Here is a 19079-nt window from a genome sequence, read left to right as displayed (position 1 = left end):
CTCTGAGGAGGCAGGATCAGAGCCAGGCTCACCAGGAGGGCCTTCCAGAAACAGGGAGAACAGCATGTGCAAAGGTCCAGCAGCAGGACTGTGCTGGCAAGCTCCAGGAACATCGAGGAGGTCAGTGTAGCTGAAGCAACCATGGGAGGGGGTGGGCAAGGGTTCACAGAGCCACTGGGGCAGAGGACGTCACAGGACGTGGCAGGCCATGGCGAGGACTGGGACTTTTCCACTACATGCTGTGGGAGCCACAAGAAGATTCTGAGCAGATGGGCCACATTTTGAAAGGATGCCTGGGGCTGCTCAGCAGAGGAAGGAGTGTAGGGGATAAGGGCGGGGAGAGGGAGCCCTTAAGGAGGGTGGCACAGGACACAGGGCAAGAGATGACAGAGGCCAAGAGCAGGGTATGGGCCATGGGAGGGGAGTGGAAGCTGGATCTGACAAGATCAGATGGGGTAGGAGGCGGGGGTGGTCAAGGGGGACTCCTCCTGGAGCCTGAGCATCAGGAAAAATGGAACTGCTGTCAAGAAACAGACCATAAAGTCAGCAAGGGCCTGTGAGTGAGTGAAGAAAGGAAGGGATAAATGAATGAACGACTATAGGATCTAACTGCTAGGAGGAGGGAAATAGATCAGCACCTTTCTAGAATGACAGAGCCCCCAGAGTGGGGGGGGGCGGCTGCCAATCAGGGCTCCTGCAGGGTCTGTGTCGTCGCCCCCTTCCCCTTCCTGTTTGCTGGGACAGGTCCTGAACCAGACATCCCGAATGGAGATCCAGCTACTCGAGACCTCACTGTCCACCAACAAGCTGGAGAAACAGCTACTCTTGCAGGGCCACGAGCTCCACAGGCTACACGGCCGCAACAGGTGGGTGCTAGTGCCCTGGCACCAGGCCAGGCCTGGGGGCGAGGGCCAGCCTGGGATCCAGGTTGGCTGGGACTCAGGATGGGGTGGGGCTGGGGGGCACCAGAGCCAGGGCTGGGCTGAGGCCCGGGCCAGGGTTGGAAATTGGACTGGGGGCTAGTGCCTGGGCCCAGGGCTGGGGTCAGAGCTGGGGGCCTGGGTTAGGACTGAAGTGAAGGACCATTTACAGGGGGGTCTCGGGCTGGAGCCAGAGCTGGGGTAAGGACTGAAACCAGGGCTAGAGTCCAGACTCAAGCTGGGAGTGAAGGTGGGCCCTGGGGTGGGGCTGGGGGTCAGACAGGCACCGCTGGGTGGAGACAGGAGACAGACATTTCCCCCGGGAGTTCGGGACACCCTGATTCTTTCTCCATTCTTTCTTTTTTTTTTTTTCTCCTTTCCTTCTTTATTCCTTTATTTTATAAATTTTTAACAGTTCTATTGAGCTACAGTTTAGTTTATATGCTGTGCAATTCACCCTGTAAATTTTTATTTGATTTACTTGCTTGTAAATAAGTAAATCTGATCTTAACTGGTTGCCTTTCCCAGAAGCAACCACATTGCCGGCCTCTCGCCTACACAGGCAGAGAAGAGAGTGTCTCAGCATTTGTAAGCAAATACACTTGAGGGGAACACCCTGCAAATTACAAAGAATAAAAAAGTCATGGGGTACAGATAAGGCAGAGAAATGGACTTCTGAGGCTGATTTTATCTTGGTTTCGAGCTGAGTGGAGAAAAACTGTCAAGGTCAAGGTGTTAGGGGAGGCAAAATCCACGCTCTGAAGCAGCCACCGGCCCGGGTGCAAGGGGAGATGTCATTGTCGCTCACGTGCTGGGTCAAGATCGGGTCATCAGGCCCGCCCAGCTCCCTGTGATCTGTGTGCAGCTAATGATAGCTTGTCCACTTCCTTATTCTTGTGCCCTCACCCCGAGGTGGGGGAGAGCAGGGACTGGGACAGTCTGAATTGTCACCAGGTGCCTAGAAGTCACAGAAGACAGACGATGTCATCAATAAGCACTTGGCCCATGGAGACAGCTAAAATTCTAGAACCCGAGTGTGCCCCCAACTTTTTCTCTTCCTGCCACAGAATTCAGGGCTCAGGGGAAATTCCTTGTACCCTGGCTAGACTCGTTGTTCTTGTCTGGAGAATGGGTCAACATAACCTCATAAATAGGAGGATGTCTCCCTCCCATCCTATCCCTCGGCCACAGACCTGTCCACAGCAGAGGTAACCCCTCTTCCTAGTGTCTTGTCCTCTTCCATGCATTCAACCAACAATCATTTTTTGAGCTTTACCACATGTGAGACATTGTTCTAGACAAAGTGAACACATAGACAAAAATCCCTATCCCACAGCAGACATTCTACAAGCTGTCATTTGAGGGTTTCCTATGAATATGTAAATAAATACGTGCGCATAGTCCTTTTGTTGCCCTTCTTGAACCCAAATGGAGTGTACCACTCTGCGCCTCTTTTTTCCAAGTATCCTGAAAACTGTTCCATAATTGCATGACACACTTGTCCATTCTTCTCTCTAATTGTATCATGTTGCACCCTATGGCTGCGCCCACGCTTATATCCCCAGTCCCCAATTTTGGGGATTGAGATTGTTTCCTGTCTCTTACTCCTGTTCAACACCAAGCCCCTAATTATGTCCCCATACCTCCTCACACACAGGCAGGAACAAACCAAGATAAAATGCCAAAAGTGGAATTGTTGAGTCAAAAGATTTTTTTTTTGCTTTTTCTAAAACTTTTTTTAGAAATTCATGACAAATATGCTCCATGTTTACTATATCACCAGACCATAAGGACCTAGAAAACGAAAGGGAAGATGGGTTCCCTCCAACTGCCTCCTTCCTCCTCCCTCTCCATCGCTCTCCTCCAGAACCACCTCATCAGGAAGATGCGCTCAGGCACCGCTGTGTTCTTCCACGTGTCTTTCCATGCCTTTTCCTATCAGTTCCCCGGTTTCCCTCTCCATTTCCATGTAGACCTTTTTTCTTTCTCTTGTTTTGTCTTCTCACATGTGGGGCTGCACTAGAGGCACTGATGTGCCGGCGCAGTTCCCTCCGCGCCTTGGGCGTCTTTCCAGTTTCGTGCAGATGCGCTCTGCCTCCTTCCTCTTCGCGGTTCCAGAACATTTCCAGGGACACGGAAAGCAAACAGACTCAGCCAGCTCTGGCTGTTGGACATCGTGGCTGTTTCATTTTTCTCTAGTATAACTAATCCCCCAAGGGGCCCTCTCGCGCCTGCTCCCTGGAGCTTATCTCCTGAGAGCGGACTGCTGGCTCCAAGGGCAGGAATACTGGGGATCTGGTAACCACTGCCCAGATTACTGGTATGTCCCCCCACCCGCACCTCTTTCTTCTATGGACCCCAATCTGTCTTCTTCCAGGGCGGGGTCCGTCTTTCCTCCCCTCCTCACTCTCTGCCACCGGTGCACTTCCTCCCCGCCATCCCCTCCGCCTTGTAACCCAGGACAGCATGCTCTGCCTCTCTGGGCCTCCGTGCGGATCTGTTCCGCGGAGTGCCCCCCAAGCCCCAGAGGCAAGCGCGCGAATGTGGCCGTGTGTGGGGACCCGCGGGATGACCCGCGTGCACCCCCGCCCCGCAGCGCGCTGGAGACGCGGGTGCAGGCCCTGGAGACGCAGCAGCAGGCGGAGCTGGCTTCCCTCCGTGGCGAGAAGGAGCGGCTGCGGCGTCTGCTGGGCCGCCAGAGCGGCGCCCTCGCGGGCCTGGAGCGCAGCCTGCGCGCCGCCAGCGGCAACTCCAGTCTCCTGCAGCGGCAGCAGCGCCAGCTGCTGGAGTCGGTGCAGCGCCTGGTGCGCGTCGTGGCCCAGGGCCCGGGTGAGCGAGCGGGGCGCCTGCGCGGTGTGGGAGGAGGGCAGGAGAAGAGAGGGAGACCCTGCTTACCCTGCCGGCTCGCTTTCGAGGTGGGGGTAGGGGTCGCCCAGAAGCCACTGTGGGGCGGGGAAGGGCCCGGCCCCTCTCCCAGCACCTGTAAAACAGAAATAACCACCAGTAATGATAGTGGTGAGGACGAGAGTGCCAGGAGGAACCAATCCAGACTCTACCTCTTGACTCCGTGAGTGACCTTGGCAGGCCCCCGTCCCTCTCTTGGCCTCAGTTTCCCCATCTGTTTAAAGGAAGTGAAGCTAACAAGGATACCACCAGCCCAGACTGACAAGTTTGGGTTCCAGGATCCACACACTCTATCTTCCCTTGCTCAGACTTGCCCCACCCCTCCCCTGTCCTCAGTTTCCCTCTCTGTAGAATGGAGAGGTTAGACTCACTGTTCCCCCAAAGACTCCTGTCACCCTGTTGCCCTTGTCCCTAAGCCCAGGAGAGCCAAACAGAAGTGAGGAGGTGATTCTGGCCCTAGCTTTTGAGAAGGGAGAACAATGCCTGGTGCCCCCCCCCCCACCCACCAACTCTCACTGACTCCTTCTGATGGGGTCCATTTAGGGTGGCCAAGGCATTTCTGGCTTCAGCTTCCCTCAGTCAGCAAAGCCTTTACTGAGCACCCACTGTGTGCCAGGCCCAATGTCGAGTGCTGGGAACGCAGCAGTGAACAGCCTAGTCTTGCAAAAATACCCACCTGCCCATCTCTGGGTCTCTAAGTGAAGAAGCAGGAAATGAATTTTTTTCAGTACCTAGTATGTGCCACTATGTGCTAGCTGTGTGTTTGAAATTTCCAAGCCACTGAAGGCCTAAAAGGCTGTGCTGAGGAGAGAGAACATGAACTTGAGGACAGCCAAAAGCCACATGAGGGTTTTGCATCAAGTGGAACTATATTTGGGGAAGCCTAATTGGAACTGGGCAGGGGAGAATGGCTGGGTGAGAGAAAGACATAGGAAGGGGTTTCTAGGATTGCCATAGCGGAGCCTGGGAAGCCTTTAAGTTACAAGGAATCAAGCAATAGTGATGGGTTCCAGGTACGATGGCTGGCAGAGATTTGGGGCCAGAGGATGGCACCAGGGGCTTGTCTAAGTCGGGCAGGCCCTGCTGGGTTAAGGGATTTGAGGCCCCAAGGAAGCCACAGGCAGGAGAAGTGGATGCCTTCCAAACCATGAGATATGGAGTGACCCGAACCCATCACTGGCTTGTGGGTAACCCTGGCAGGGAAGCCGCCTAAATGAGTCCCTTGTGTGAGGTATTGTAGCTCAGCCCCCGATGCAGGCCCCGGCCCAAGACCTCTCCCCAAGGCCTCTCCCCACAGCTAGCCCGGTCTCCAGCTGTGACCCAGTGTCTGCTCCCCAGTCTGTAGAGCAGGTTGCTTTGGGACCTCGCCTCAGGCACACTTTGCCCAAACACCCTGTCCCCCTGCCCCACTGTCACCAAAGAAGGGCACTGTCGATTTGTGCCTCCAGTCCAAGGCTCTAAGGACTCCTTCGTATGATTTAGAGAGAGGGGAGGCTTTGCCTGTGCCCCCAGCTATGTGCCCTTGAGTCAGTGACCTTACTCTTGGGCCTTGGATTCCTGGTCTATGAAAGGGGGAAGGATCTCCTTGGAGTTCAGACCCCAGTTACCTCTCCTGGAAGTCCTGGAAGACTCTAGAAGCCTGGTCCGTGGCCGCCCTGATTTGAGTCTCATCCCCTTCGGTCCCTGTTCCACACTCTAGCCAGAGCGCTCCTCCCTGGCACAGCTCAGGCTCCTCATCTTGGCTCACAAGGCTGACTTGGCCCCTTGCTGAAACTCAGCCTCATCTCTCCTTCTTTGGTGACCATGCCTGTGCCGGGTTTGCCCTACTCCTGTCAAGTTCATCGGACAGCCAGAGTTCTCTCTGGCCTCAGCTCTGCTCTCATGGGTGGTGGATCTTTTTCTTCCTTGGCCTCCACCACTTCCCATCACTGCACACACCAGGACTGTTCCCACCTTAGAGCCCTTGAACTTGCTGTTCCTCTGCTTGGAACATTTTCTCCTTCTCCTAGGTCACTCCTGCCCTTTATCCACATCCCAGCTCATGGTCACCTCCCCTAAGAAATTTTCCCAGGTCTGACACCTCTCCCTGTGCCCAGCATCTCCCAACCCAGAAGCTGGCAGGAAGTAGTGCCCACCTGGCCCCTTCCCTCTCTCCTTAGCTTACCTCCAATTGCTTCTGCTTTGTCCCATTGCAGCCTCTGTGAGGGCCGCTGAGCACATGTTCCAGGACTGTGCAGAGATCCAGCGCTTCGGGGCCAATGCCAGCGGCATCTACACCATCCATGTGGCCAATATGACGGAGCCCAGGAAGGTTAGGGGACTCCCTGGGGGCTGAGACTATCCAAGGGTGTTGAGTCAAGGGCGTCCCTGCCAGGCCATCCCCCATCAGCTTCAGGCTTTCTACAACATCTGACATGTCAGAGAAGGTGGGCTGAACCTACCTTCTGGAGCCCCCATCCAATCAGAGGTCAGAATGTGGGGGTAGAGAAGTTCCCAGAATGCTTTCAGTTGGAAGGGCAGAAAATAGTCCTGTGTTGCTTAAAGTAATGTTAGCTGATTCAGTAAATCAACCCTGAAAATCCAGGGGCTTAACACAAAGAAGTTTGTTTCTTTCTTTCTTCCTGATTTTATTTATTTGTCAGAGAGAGAGAGAGAGAGAGAGAGAGAAGGCAAGCAGGGGGAGCAGCAGGCAAAGGGAGAAGCAGGCTTCCCCTTGAGGAAGGATCCCAATGCTGGACTCCACCCCAGGACCCTAGGATCAAGACCTGAGCCAAAGGCAGACAAGACACCTAAGCAACTACACCACCCAGGCATCTCAAAAGAAGATTATTTCTAATTTACATATAGTCCAATTGAATGCAGGTGTGGGGGCTCTGCTCCACGTGGGAATTTAGGTACCAGGACCAACAGAGACCCCAGTGAATGTTTCCAAGTTTGCCCTGGGCTTTGAGCTCCAGTTAGCAGGTGGATGAGTGGTCAAGGGAAAGGGGGGCTATCAGGAGAGAGGGTTTGGGGACCAGGCCCAGAAATGAAAGACTATGGGGAACAACTAACCAGTCTTTGCTCTTCCTAATTCTGTTTGAATTCCTTTGAATTTCATATCAGTTTGTCTCCAGATTGTCTTTACCACTTCACATATACCTGCTCAACTCTTCTTTTGACACAGAGATCAAGCCCTTAATTTCTAGCTAGAATTTCACGTTTTTGTTTAATTTATTTTTATAATTATCTGAATAAAAACAAGTGTTACTAGTTTTCAACTTATGGTACAGTAAGATTTCCTTTTAAAACGCAGTTAATCTAAGTATTTAAGTTTTTTTTTTTTTTAAGGGACATGACTTTTTAAGTAAATATTCTACATGAAACTAAGTAAGTTCAGCTATCGTAGAATTCTGGGAGACCCAAGTTCTGGGCTCAAACCTCAGCTTTTCTTTCTTTTTTTTTTTTAAGATTTTACTTATTTATTTGACAGACAGAGATCACAAGTAGGCAGAGAGGCAGGCAGAAAGAGAGGGGGAAGCAGGCTCCCCACTGAGTGGAGAGCCCAATGTGGGACTCGATCCCAGGACCCTGAGACCATGACCTGAGCTGAAGGCAGAGGCTTAACCCACTGAGCCACTCAGCGCCCCTCAGCTTTTCTTGTCTCGCTTGCCTTGAGCAAGTCCCTTCTCCTCTCTGGACCTCAATTTCCCTTCTTGCACCTTCTGCTACTTCCACAACAGAAGCAACTGTCTTCTCTCCCTGAGCTGGCCTCTACCTTGTCAGAGCTGCTCCCTCCCCTGGAGGGGCCATTCCCCTTGTCTGCCTGTCAGGCACATGCCAAGGCCCTGTTCTAATGCTATCTCCTCTGAGAAGACTTCCAGGGCTGACCAGTGACTCCTTAGAAGCTCTCCTTCTAGCTACCCAAATGTTCATAATCCATAGTCTACCTACCCCATCATGGCCTTCTCCAGACCAAGCCAGCCTTGAGGGTTGATTTATCTCTCACTGAACACCTAACTTATACTGAACTGGCTGGAAAAGGGATATGTGAACAAAGATTAGGCTGAAAGAGGAAATTATGATATGACGGATGGTAAGCCCTTTGAGAGAAAGACTTTTTCTGTCTTATCCATACTGGCAACCCTCCTTGTCCTGAGTAGAGCTTGGTATGTAGCAGTGCTCAGAAAACATTTGTCTGCCGAACGTAAGAGCAATTCCTGAATCTGCACTGTGGGCCAAGAGCTCTACGCCTCTTGGCATTTAATCCTTACAACAACCTCACAATACCAACAAAGGGAAAGCCTCCACTTACTGAGTGCCCAGTACACCCAGGCTCTGTTCTTCAGATGGCTCAGCTTACATAGTTCTCACATCAAGCCCATTTGCAGATGAGAAACCGAGGCACAAAGAGGTTAAGGTCTTAATACTTGCATTTTATGAATGAGGAAAGGAAGGCTCTGAGGGGGGGTGTCACTTGCCCACGACTTTAGAAAAATGATGACGATAAGTGGGAAATGTGAACCTGGATATTTCTGATGTCCTCAAGCACCAGGCTCACTTGTTGTTCTGTGAGAATGTCAGCCAAATCGAAATCAGGCTGGCCCAGACTTGCCTCTGACACTCCCAGGGGCTTCTGAATCCCTCCCCAAGCACCACCCAACTCCTTCCAGGTGTTCTGTGAAATGGAGGCCAATGGAGGCGGGTGGACTCTCATCCAGCGCCGTGAGAACGGCAGCGTGAATTTCCAGCGGAACTGGAGAGATTACAAACAGGTAACACTACTGCCCTGGGAAGGGGCTTTTCTCCACCCTGAAGCCTGGTGAAGGTGAATCAGAGGCAGGACACTGGTTTACCCTCAGTCCTTCCCAGAAAAAACAAAAACAAAACGAAAAAAAAAACAAAAACAAAAAAACAAAACAAAAAAAAAAAACCCAGAAACTCACCCAAGGACAACTACCCTCAAACAGATTTTCCCAGTGCACATTCTCTGTCAGGGACTCCATCATTGAAAATCAAACCTTCTTTTTGCAATTCTAAGACAGACCCTAAGAATAAAAGTTTAACTTTATTTCTTTATTTGTGGAAAGATCATGTATACATGTTGCTTAGAAAATTTTTTTAAGGATACAAAAAAATGGAACAGAAGAAAATAATCTCCCTACCCACCCCTGGCTGCATTGCTTAAGTCAACGTCCTTGTCTTTGCACACACTAATGTCATCACATCTGCAAGACAGATTCTTAACATGGAATTGTTGGCTCAAAAAGACCCTATGCATTTTACAAGATGAGACATAGTGCTAGACTGTCTTCCAATTTTTTAATTAAATTTTGAATAAAGGACCTTTGGCAAGCTGACTTAAAAGCTCTTAAAGTTTCCACAAGCAAAAGAAATAGAAAAGGATACATGGAAATGCAACAGTATCATTAGTTGTGTCTGCTTACTGTTCATTTGATAAATACTTAAAAAAGAAATACCAAATTAAGGTAAGAGTGTCCTTGAGCCAGTTGGGTTTTAAACAATTATTGAGATGACAAAAAGGAATAGGTACTCAGACGCAGAAACACACAAGGGCAATGATTATTAATCATTAGGCTGATCAGCCGCGCTGCGTGACTAAAATGGGGAGTGGGGTTTAGGTGTGTCCCTGTCCTTGGTGCTGAATTGTGTCTCTGCCCAGGGCATTGGTTTCTCCTTGCCCAGGGACACTGGTAACTCCTAGCATGCTTAGCTTTGCATTTCTATGTTGCTGAAATTTTGCAGCAGCTGCCATACCACTGAACAAAGTTTTCTCTACAATGTATGCAGCTGAGTAAAATCTTTAATTTTTTGCCGCTAAAAGCACAGATCTTAGGTGTAAGATATTTAGTGGATTTTTACATACGTATTCACCCATGTGACCACCATTCAAATTTAGGTATACAACACTCCTGGCACCACGGAAGCCCTCCCTGTGCTCCCCTCTGCCTCCGTGTGTCCCGGTCAAGAAGCTATTCTGACTTCTATCATCACAGATTCATTTTGTTTGTTCTCAAACTCTATAGAAATGTGATTTCAATTATTTTGAACAGAAGTTTACATTTACAAAAATCTTAGTCTTTTTGCTCCAGGAGGTGGGGAACTCCCATCCCTAGGCCTGCCCACACTGTACTTTATGGACTTGATCATCAGGCAAAGTGGTTTTGGATTAAGTGGCCCTGGAGCCTGGCCCAGCCCAGCTCCTTAGCCAGCGGGGCAGCCTCCCGTCACAGCATGAAACCCACCCCTACCCTTCCCTCTCCACAGGGCTTCGGTGACCTGGCGGGGGAGCACTGGCTGGGCAATGAGGTGGTGCACCAGCTCACCAGCAGGACAGCCTACTCTCTGCGCGTGGAGCTGCAAGACTGGGAGGGCAACGAGGCCTACGCCCAGTATGAGCATTTCCAGCTGGGCAGTGAGGGGCAGCTGTACAGGTGGGCTTGGGGCCCAGGCTGGTGGGCGGGCCAGGGTCCTGGGTTAGTGGCTGTAGAGTCTGCACTATGGGTCAGTCCCTGGGCGTCTCCTGTTCCTACCATCTGTCCCCCATTTGGGCACACGTCACGGGTTCTGGAGGCGGCTGGTTAACACTCAGCACGTCCTAGCCACTGGGCGGGGTGGAGAGCATGTCGCTGACGTTGCCAGCCTAGGAGCAGGAAAGGGCCTTCTAAGGTCAGTCATCCCGAGTCAGCCCTATTAATGAGGCCCAGAGCAGAGAGTCCAGGCTATCCATGCTGTGGGGGTGAGGTGGAAAGGTCCCTGGGCAGGGAATCAGGGGACCTGAGCTCATTCTGGCTCTGTTTCAACTCACTTTGTGAACTTGGGCAAGTCAACGTTCTGGCTTCTCTATACCTCTGCTTGTTAACTGCAGGATGGGCTTAAATAGAAGTATAATGTAAAATCAGCAAGGTCTCCCACACCTCCCTTGGCTTGGTTCTTAGCTCTGTTTAGGAAAAGAAAAGAGCATTTAATGAGCACCTACTGTGTTCCCAAAGCATATTATTCCATTTAGTCTTCCTACAACACTCTGAGGTAAGCATTGCTGTACCTGCTCTAGTGATGTGGGAGCAGGCACAGAGCTTAAGTCCCCTGCCCAAAGTTACAAGTTAGGTAGAGCTTGGACTTGAACTCAGATCTCACTGCTACCAAAACTCGGGGTGTTTCCACTACGTGATGTTGCCTCTCTGAGAAACTCAAAGTTCTCTTTGAACAGGACAGGATTGAAATCATAGACTCACACTCACGGGTCTGCAAAGGACCTCACGGTATCATCTCGGTCTTCCCATGATGCTAGAATCTCCTCCACAGCCAAAGTCATCAGCCAGCCAGGAATCCCTCCACTGACAGGAAGGTCACTTCCTCCAAAGTAATCTCTGGAGGCTCTCTGTCCTCCTACATTATGTCTAATTCCAACTTGAGGAGCTTTTCAATGAGTGCCCTGCACTTCTCTGGTCTTTTTAAATGCTCCTGGATCCTCCAGCAATGTTGTCCTGACATCTTTTTTATGGGGACCCACCCCAATCTGATAATAGTCCTCCTTAAACTGCAAGCTTCAGAGCTGAATGGACCATGCCCTGGGTTTGGGCTAGGCAGGGCAAAGCTGGATGCTCCTCTACTCCTCAAGGTGACCAGTGAGTCACCACAACACACTGCTGACTCCCCTTTAAGCCACCAAAGCCAAGGCTTAAGTTCTGACTCCCTGAGCAACCTTAGTGACCTCCCTGAGCAACCCTAAAAGACTACCTCCACCTTCTCATCTGTAAAATGGGTGCCCTGCATACATCTGCTTCATTCAACATGTTATGAAGCTCAAATGAGATACTGCCCATAGAGCATTAACACAGTGCCTGGCACTTAGTAAGTGCTCAGCAAATAATGTTGTAATTGCTGTCCCCGAGGCAGCCTTAACACACTCAGCAGGCCTGCTCTGTGTGAGTTCACTGCTGTTCTTATCCCCAGTGCCTGGTTCACAGTTCAGTGTGTCCTGTGCGTCTAGGGGTGAGCAGGTCCACAGGCAGTCCCACACTCCCAGGAAGACAATAGCTGCCTATGGAGATAGTGCAGGGGCACAGAGATGCTCATGCAAACGGGGAGGACTCCCGGGAGGAGGAAAGGCCTATAAATGGTAGGTATCCTCCAGACAGAGAGAGACTAGGAAGGGCATCCCAGGCAGAGGGGATAAGTTACATCCAACTGGTGACAGATACCCCAAACCTGAGCAAGTCTCTATCAAGATCATAAGGAATAATCCCCACTCATTCAGAAAAAGCTTGGGAGCCGGGGCGGAGGTGGGGGGTAGAGATCCTAGAAGACACAAACCTGGAAACTGCCAGAGAAGAGCCAAGGAGACGGTGACAGAACAGAGGCCGGCCTCCGTGCCCCCACCATAGTCAGCTGGCTGGTGAGATGGGGAGCATCCCCCACAGGGAAGCCGAGTCAGCCCTGGGGCCTGGGGGTCAGGGACAGGAGGGGTGCCTCTAGGTATCAGACACAAATAAGCCTCTAGGTATCAGACACAATAATGGGGGCCTTCTGGAGCCTGGCTGAAGCACAAGCATTAGCCCGCAAGAGGAAGTGGCCCACAGAGGAAGGGAGAAGAGGCACAGACAGGCACGCACACACACAGATGCCAGGTGTGTGCACCCCAGAGGTGCCCACACAGCCAGATTTGCTTACAAAGGCAGGATCCACACAGAAACCCACACAGAGGTACCCAGGGGCGTGCAGAGACATACATGCCCATGTGGAGGGTGATGGGAGGGGGCACTGGGCCTACAGAGTACCCGGGCTATAAGTGCACAGCTACACGAACAGACACACACACCATCAGACATAGAGACAGATTCCAGGGCACACACCGGGACCCACCATAGCTCTTGCTGCACAAACGTCAAACACACACACACACACACATACACACACACACACACGCAGGCATGAAGAACTGTACCCAAATGCTCACACCAGTAGACACACAGACCCCACCCACAGATCCACAGACACGTGGAAACATACCTTGTGTGTCTAATAACTTGGGAATACCCAGAGACTTGTGTATTTGAGGTCCCTGGGCTTGAGCTGTGAACATGTTCAAAGTGCCTCTGAACGATGGGTCACGTGGGGCTTCCTGGTCCCCGACTTGAGAATTTTCAAAAGGTCACAAGATTCCCCATGCTAGTTCCCACAGGAGAAGGGAAGAGAGGCAGAGCCCAAGCTGAGGACTTGGGAGACATTTAGGGAGGCCAGTGCTGCTGGAATGATCTCGTGAGACCATTGGCTTTGTCCAGCCGTGATTCCATGCACCTTGGACTGAAAGGGACCCCCAAACCTCAGCCTGAGCTCCAAGACTGACCTTGAACTGACATCACTGAAACATCAAGGGGAGCCTCTAATGGCCACGGAGAGAAGCCAGGCCAACCTGCCATCCCCACCCATGGGAGCTCCTGGCCAGATGGGCCCCTTTACAGGGAGGTTGCGACACCAATCCCATAAGTCCCGGGCTACATGTTTAAGGGCACAGTTAGGGTTTCCCAGTTGGGGCACCTGGACCCTAATGGCCATGCCACTGCGTCACTACAGACAGGCAGAGCCCACAGTGGGAGGTGTAGGGACTGAGCTAGTCCTCATGCCCAGGTCCAACGTTCCCTCTTGATCCCACCAGTGGCATCTCCCATGCCCTGCCCTGAGGGAACCAGAGCTGCCCCGACCTGCTCTGGCTGCATCTGGTGTCCATTTTTCTCCACCCTTAGGACCCCCATCCCCAGGGCTGCAAGCACCCAATACCCTCTCCCATCAGGCTGAACAAGAGCCCATGGCGGCTGTGTGTCCCGAGTGGGACCACAGGGACAATGGCTAACAAGCACTAACGCGCAGCTCTGCCCTCCTCAACCCCGGGGGCCTTGGATCTCAATAATGCGATGAAGTCGTCACGGGTAACAGGACTATCGTTACCATTTCACAGAAGGAGAAACTGAAGCTGACAGGCAACACCATCTGCCCACGGTCATACCATTGGCGAGGGGCAGAGCTGGGATTCGAATCCAGGCATTCTATCCCCAGAGTTCATGGTTGTAATTGCCACACAGCCTTGGCCGTGCCCACCAGGGTCTCATAGCCTGGCAGAGAAAGAGAAACCCCCAGCTGGCTGCAGATGTGCAAGTCACAGGGCTGGGGGTGCTGCAGATCCATGTGGGCTGGTGTGGTCAGGGAAGGCTTCCTGGAGGTGACAGGCTGGGGTCGCAGGGTGGTCAGCTGGGGAGCAAAATGCACACAGCTCCCCAGACAGACCACCCTAGGCTGGGACCTGGCTCTCACTGTCTTTCATTCCGAGGTCTAGGGCAGTCTCCCTTGGTTCTTGGGATCTCTGTTTCTTCATCTGTAAGATAGAAATAAGAGGGTGTTGTGAGGATGCCAGGAGCAGGAGCTAAGCCACAGAATGCCTAGCACATGGAAGGTGTTCAAAAAAATGTTGGTCATTGTTCTCATTATTAGTATTATTATTTTGATCCTTTTCACTCCTGTCTAAGACTCAGGTTCAGTGAGATGGGGGAGGCCTGGCACACAGCGGGTGCTCTATCCCTGGGAGGCAGTAGGCAGGGAGGGCAACCCAGGGGCCCGGACAGCCCAAGCAGCCTAGACTGGGGCTCCCCCTCCCAGAACAACTGGAGGGGGAGCCCCAGTCTCAGCAAAGCCTCTTGGGTTGGGGGAGACCTTCTTTAACCAGTCCTGACCTAACTCTAGACCCATCTCCCATCACCACCTCCGGGTGGCCTCCAGGCTTTCTCTGAGCGGGTACAGCGGGTCAGCAGGGCGCCAGAGCAGCCTGGTCCTGCAGGGCACCAACTTCAGCACCCGTGACGCAGACAATGACAACTGCCTCTGCAAGTGTGCCCAGATGCTATCTGGAGGTGGGTGCGGGGGTCTGAAGCCCCATGTGTCCCCAGGCTCACCTGGCGGGACACCCCTATTACCTCCCCATCCAGGTCCTGGATGGCCAGGTGTTGTCGGGAAAAGTGTGCAGGTGGGGTCTCACCCACCTGCATGCTGGCCTGGCCACACTCCTCCATCCCTTCCTCTACCAAGTCCTTGAGGTTCCCTTAGGGTTTCCCCTCATTCTAACACAGGCACCACGGATACTCCTCTTAGACTGGGCTAGGGGACCACTGAGGGTGGGGTGCGATGCCTGATCAGTCCCAGCCCCAAGCCAGAGACTCTGCTCCCCAGGCCGAGCGGGACCAGGGTGGGGAGCCCTGGGCAGGGGAACAAGGGGCAGCTCTCCACCAACCCTGGTTCCAGCAGTGTTCCTTGGGAAGGACAGAGGTCAGAGAGAGGAACAGCAGGACATAGAGACATGGAGCAGTGGACACAGAGAGCTCTGTGGGGATAGAAGTCCAGAGGGGGAGATAGAGAAAGACAGATGGACACGGTATGTGAGAGACAGACCAGGAAAGGCAAGGAAACACAGACCAAAGAGAGAGACAGAGACATCAGACGGAGCCCCAAAGAGATACTTGTCACAAGCTGGGGGCTATTGAGGTGCTGCCTTCGGTGGCTGCAGGCTGAGCAGAGGGTCTGCCCTTGACAATCGACCCCATCCCCTGAGATACTTGTCACAAGCTGGGGGCTATTGAGGTGCTGCCTTTGGTGGCTGCAGGCTGAGCAGAGGGTCTGCCCTTGACACTCGACCCCATCCCCTGAGAGCTGGCTTCCCAGAGGGGGCAGCAGCCCTGATGAGTCCCTGGGGTGGGGGACTGCCCTCTGCCCACTGGCTGGGCCCCCACCTCCCCAAGCACGTCCCTCTCCCTCCCCCAGGATGGTGGTTTGATGCCTGTGGCCTCTCGAATCTCAACGGCATCTACTACCCAGCTCGCCACCACGTGCGCAAGCTCAACGGCATCCGCTGGCACTACTTCCAGGGCCCCAGCTACTCGCTGCGGGCCACTCGCATGATGCTGCGCCCCGTGAGCGTCTGAGGAGCAGATGTGCCTGGAGGTTGGACCCAGAGGAAGAGCCGGGACTGGGCATCTCCTGGAAAAGCTGGACTCCAAACATGGGACAGAGTACTGGGCGTTGTCCTGGGTCCCCTGGGTCCCCTGAGCCCAGCCCTCCTTGCCCAAAGTCAGAGGGTCCACTGCCTCCCTGTTCCCCTCCAGTTGAGAAATGGTGGGTCATGGGGAGATCCTGCCTCTATAGTGCCCCTCTGTCCTCTTCCTTTCTGTCTCCTACACGGGTCTCCTGCCAGCTTGAGGGTCACAACACACTGAATGAGCTGAAAACAGAATTCTTTTAGGTGTTCGAAGAAATACATGACTAACAGTCCACTCCTCCGAGGCCCCAGTATCTGGAGCTCTGACCTGGTTTCTTGGAGGCGTCAGAAGATCTAACAAGGATTTCTTTACCCCCAGCATGTCCTAGAATATGTTCTGGAGAGAGTAACTCAGGCTCCCCTCAAAAAGTACCTATGTTCAAGTGAGGGAGGGAAACACCTGGTTAAATCAATATGAACAGGCATTCTTAGCTGCAGGACTTGTCAGAGACTTTAGAGAGATCATATGCCTTTGTTTAAAGTGGGCAGCTTTCTCCAAGTGTCCTTATTTGAAAATAGGTCCTCTTTATCCCAGAACATCTAAGATGCCCTTTGAAAAAGTTGGTCAAGTGTGACCAGAAGGAGCCCCTTCTCCCCACCCCCATCTGCACTCACCCTTTCTAACTACAAGAGACACAGTGACGATCTCAAACAGCCTCTAAAAACAACTGGAAGAAGATTTGGTTTAAAGAAGACACATGCCACCCCTGAAGAAGGGTCTAGAACTAAGTTTCCAGTCTGTGCTTTGGGCTGGGGTCCTGCTAAGTTCCTTCTGGCCCTAAGAAGCCAGATCTCTGCCTGGAGGCTACCCTCTCAGCACTCTCTGTGATCCTAGCTCACCTCAGCTCAAGTTCAGGAATTAGGGACTATCCACTCTGCCTTGGGCAGGACGCCAGTCTTCATGTCCAGAACCTTCCAGCCTCCAAGCCAGGACACTAGCCCTCTCCTCCCTCCTGATCCAACAGTGATGCTACAGCTGGGGGTTCGAGGGAGGTGGGAGTTGGGGGGCAGAGCCGGCCTTGGCCTGGGTCTGGAAGACCAGGGGCTCCCCATGAGCTTCCATCAGAGGACAGGGTCAGAGAAGGGCCACAGCCACTCTGCCACCCACTCCCATCACGGTCACCCTCCTCAGACCTGATGAGACCAGCACTGCCCTGCCATCTTCAGCCAACACCTAGACCAGCCGAGACCATCCTGCTCTCCCACTAGGGTACGCCTCTGTCTTCGGGAGGGTTTCTCCTGGATAAGGCTGGAGTGATGGAAATGGGCCACCTTTTCCCACCTGTCCTTGAGTCTCACCTCAGACAGTCCCCCAAGCAAAGCCAGCAGCACAGATTAACGCTGATCTCTTTGAAAAAAACAAAGAGGTGGTTGCCAATGGTGGCCTTGCAGGCATGAGGGGGAAAGTACCAAGGGGCAGAGTGCTGCCCAGAAGGCCCACGTGGCCTCGCACACCATTTGCTAGCCAGGCTTTTATTTAGTGTCTACTGTGTGCCCGGTCGTGCTGTGGGTGGGGCTCTGGAATTGGACAGACCTGTTCCAGCTCCTGGACTTGAGGCCCGTGGCTCAGCCTCTCAAGGCCTCAGTTGCCTTGTCTGTGAAATGGAAATGACGCTCCCTCTTGGCCGGGCCGTGGCAGGAGGCAATGAAACTGCGTATGTCAGCTTTGTAACAGGGCTCGGCACGAGCAGGTGCCTAATAAAATTTAGTGCCCAAAGAGGAAAGTGGGGTGAGGAAATTCACCCCTAAGTGCATGCCCCCCTTCTTCCAAACCCAAGTAAGGTGAGCATTTGTTTTTGAATCCGTGGCATTTATGTTTGCACTGTGGAGTGTATGGGCCAGGTGTGTGCTGGAGAGGAGGTGAAGGCAGAGCTGGGAGCCCCAGAGACAGACCCCTCTGGGTGAGCTGAGTCCCAAATCCTGGTCTGTGCTCATTTTCTACAAAAGGCTGAGAAGCTGATTTGGGTTATCCTCAGATGCCTGTTGTTAAATATTCATCCTTCCTTCCTACCTCCCTTCCTCCTCCATGCCAGGACCCTCCAGCACAGGAGATAGAAAGGAACTGGTCCTAAGGAATGGATTGACTCACATACCAGGAAGTCCAGGGGTGGGTTCAGGCACGGTTAGATCCAGGGGCTCAACTCATACCTGTCTTCACCTCTCAGCCCTGCATCCACCATGTTGACTTTACTCTCAATCAGGTTGTCTCCTGACAGGTGGCTCCAGCAGCCCTAGGCTCACATCCTCCCAGGTGAGCATCCCTAAGGCAGAGAGTGCCCCTGTCCCAGTGATTCTGGCAAAGGCATGATTTTCTCCAGCTGGGACTGGTCCTCCTGTGCCCATCTCTGCATTTATCACTGGGCATCTAATTGACCAGACCTGGGCCACCTGATCATGCCTGGAACAGGGCTGGGGTCAATCCCACCCAAGTCACATGGACTAGCAGTTCGCAGGCACTATTTCCAGGCTGACAATCACTTTTCCTCCTTCCATCTCTCTGACTCCCATTTCCCTTCTCTCCATCTCTTTCCTCCTTCCATCTCTCTGACTCCCATTTCCCTTCTCTCCATCTCTGCACCCTCTCCCATCCTCCTCACCCCCAAGCTTCAGCTCATCCCAGGGTTGCCCCAAACTATCAAGGACACAGCTGTGGCCTATCTAGGGATGTCAGACCCTGGTTCGCTGTCCTGGCTGTGTCCCTGAAACAGAGTCCCTCTCCCCCTCTGAGCCTATGTTTCCCATCTGTGCAATTAGGACAGAGCAGCTCCTGACCTCTGTAAGCCCCTGGCAGTGATGCTGACCCACAGCGGCTGCGGACAAGACCAGTGGAAGGACTCCGGGTGGCACAATGTCCCTGTGGGGGCATGGCTGGTGTGGCCTTGGCCCTGGCTGGATCTCCTCTGGGCCCCTACATGTAGGACCTGGCTTCTGGGATACGTGACTCTGCAGGTTCCTATGCAGAATCCTTTTCACCTCTCCCTACACCAGCCCAGCAGTCTCCCCATTGTAGTGATGAAGAAATTAGAGCTCATAGAGGGAAAGGCTTTCAGCCAAGGTGGCACAGCCAATCACCACCTCCAGTGCACTTGTATCTATGAGCTGCCTCGCTTGTCCAGGCCTCTCTGGGACATCTTGGCACCAACCACAAAAGTTCTGGAGTAGGGTCCCCTCTC

General features: G+C 52.9%; 1 protein-coding gene across 3 annotated transcripts in view; it reads left to right on the top strand.

Annotated features, from left to right (window-relative positions):
• The window catches only part of LOC111141561 (angiopoietin 4), a 42367-nt gene extending 23958 nt beyond the window's left edge, over positions 1-18409 (top strand). Inside the window, exons 3-11 of one of the 3 annotated variants that reach the window (XM_022494193.1) lie at positions 745-866; positions 3517-3730; positions 5337-5370; positions 5936-5948; positions 6030-6135; positions 8477-8578; positions 10092-10258; positions 14598-14728; positions 15633-18409. In XM_022494193.1, coding sequence (XP_022349901.1) covers positions 745-866; positions 3517-3730; positions 5337-5370; positions 5936-5948; positions 6030-6135; positions 8477-8578; positions 10092-10258; positions 14598-14728; positions 15633-15793 — 1050 coding nt within the window. In that variant the 3' untranslated portion in view covers positions 15794-18409. Of the gene's footprint in view, positions 1-744; positions 867-3516; positions 3750-5336; positions 5371-5935; positions 5949-6019; positions 6136-8476; positions 8579-10091; positions 10259-14597; positions 14729-15632 lie in introns of all 3 variants that reach the window. The other 2 variants (XM_022494191.1, XM_022494194.1) reach the window with 2 other exon arrangements.
• Positions 18410-19079: the final 670 nt, after the last annotated feature.

Source organism: Enhydra lutris, unplaced genomic scaffold, assembly GCF_002288905.1.
Source record: "Enhydra lutris kenyoni isolate GAN:26980312 unplaced genomic scaffold, ASM228890v2 scaffoldscaffold6, whole genome shotgun sequence".
NCBI lineage: Eukaryota > Metazoa > Chordata > Mammalia > Carnivora > Mustelidae > Enhydra > Enhydra lutris.
The sequence above is the reverse complement of the archived record's forward strand: the minus strand, read 5'-3'. Positions and strand labels throughout refer to the sequence as shown.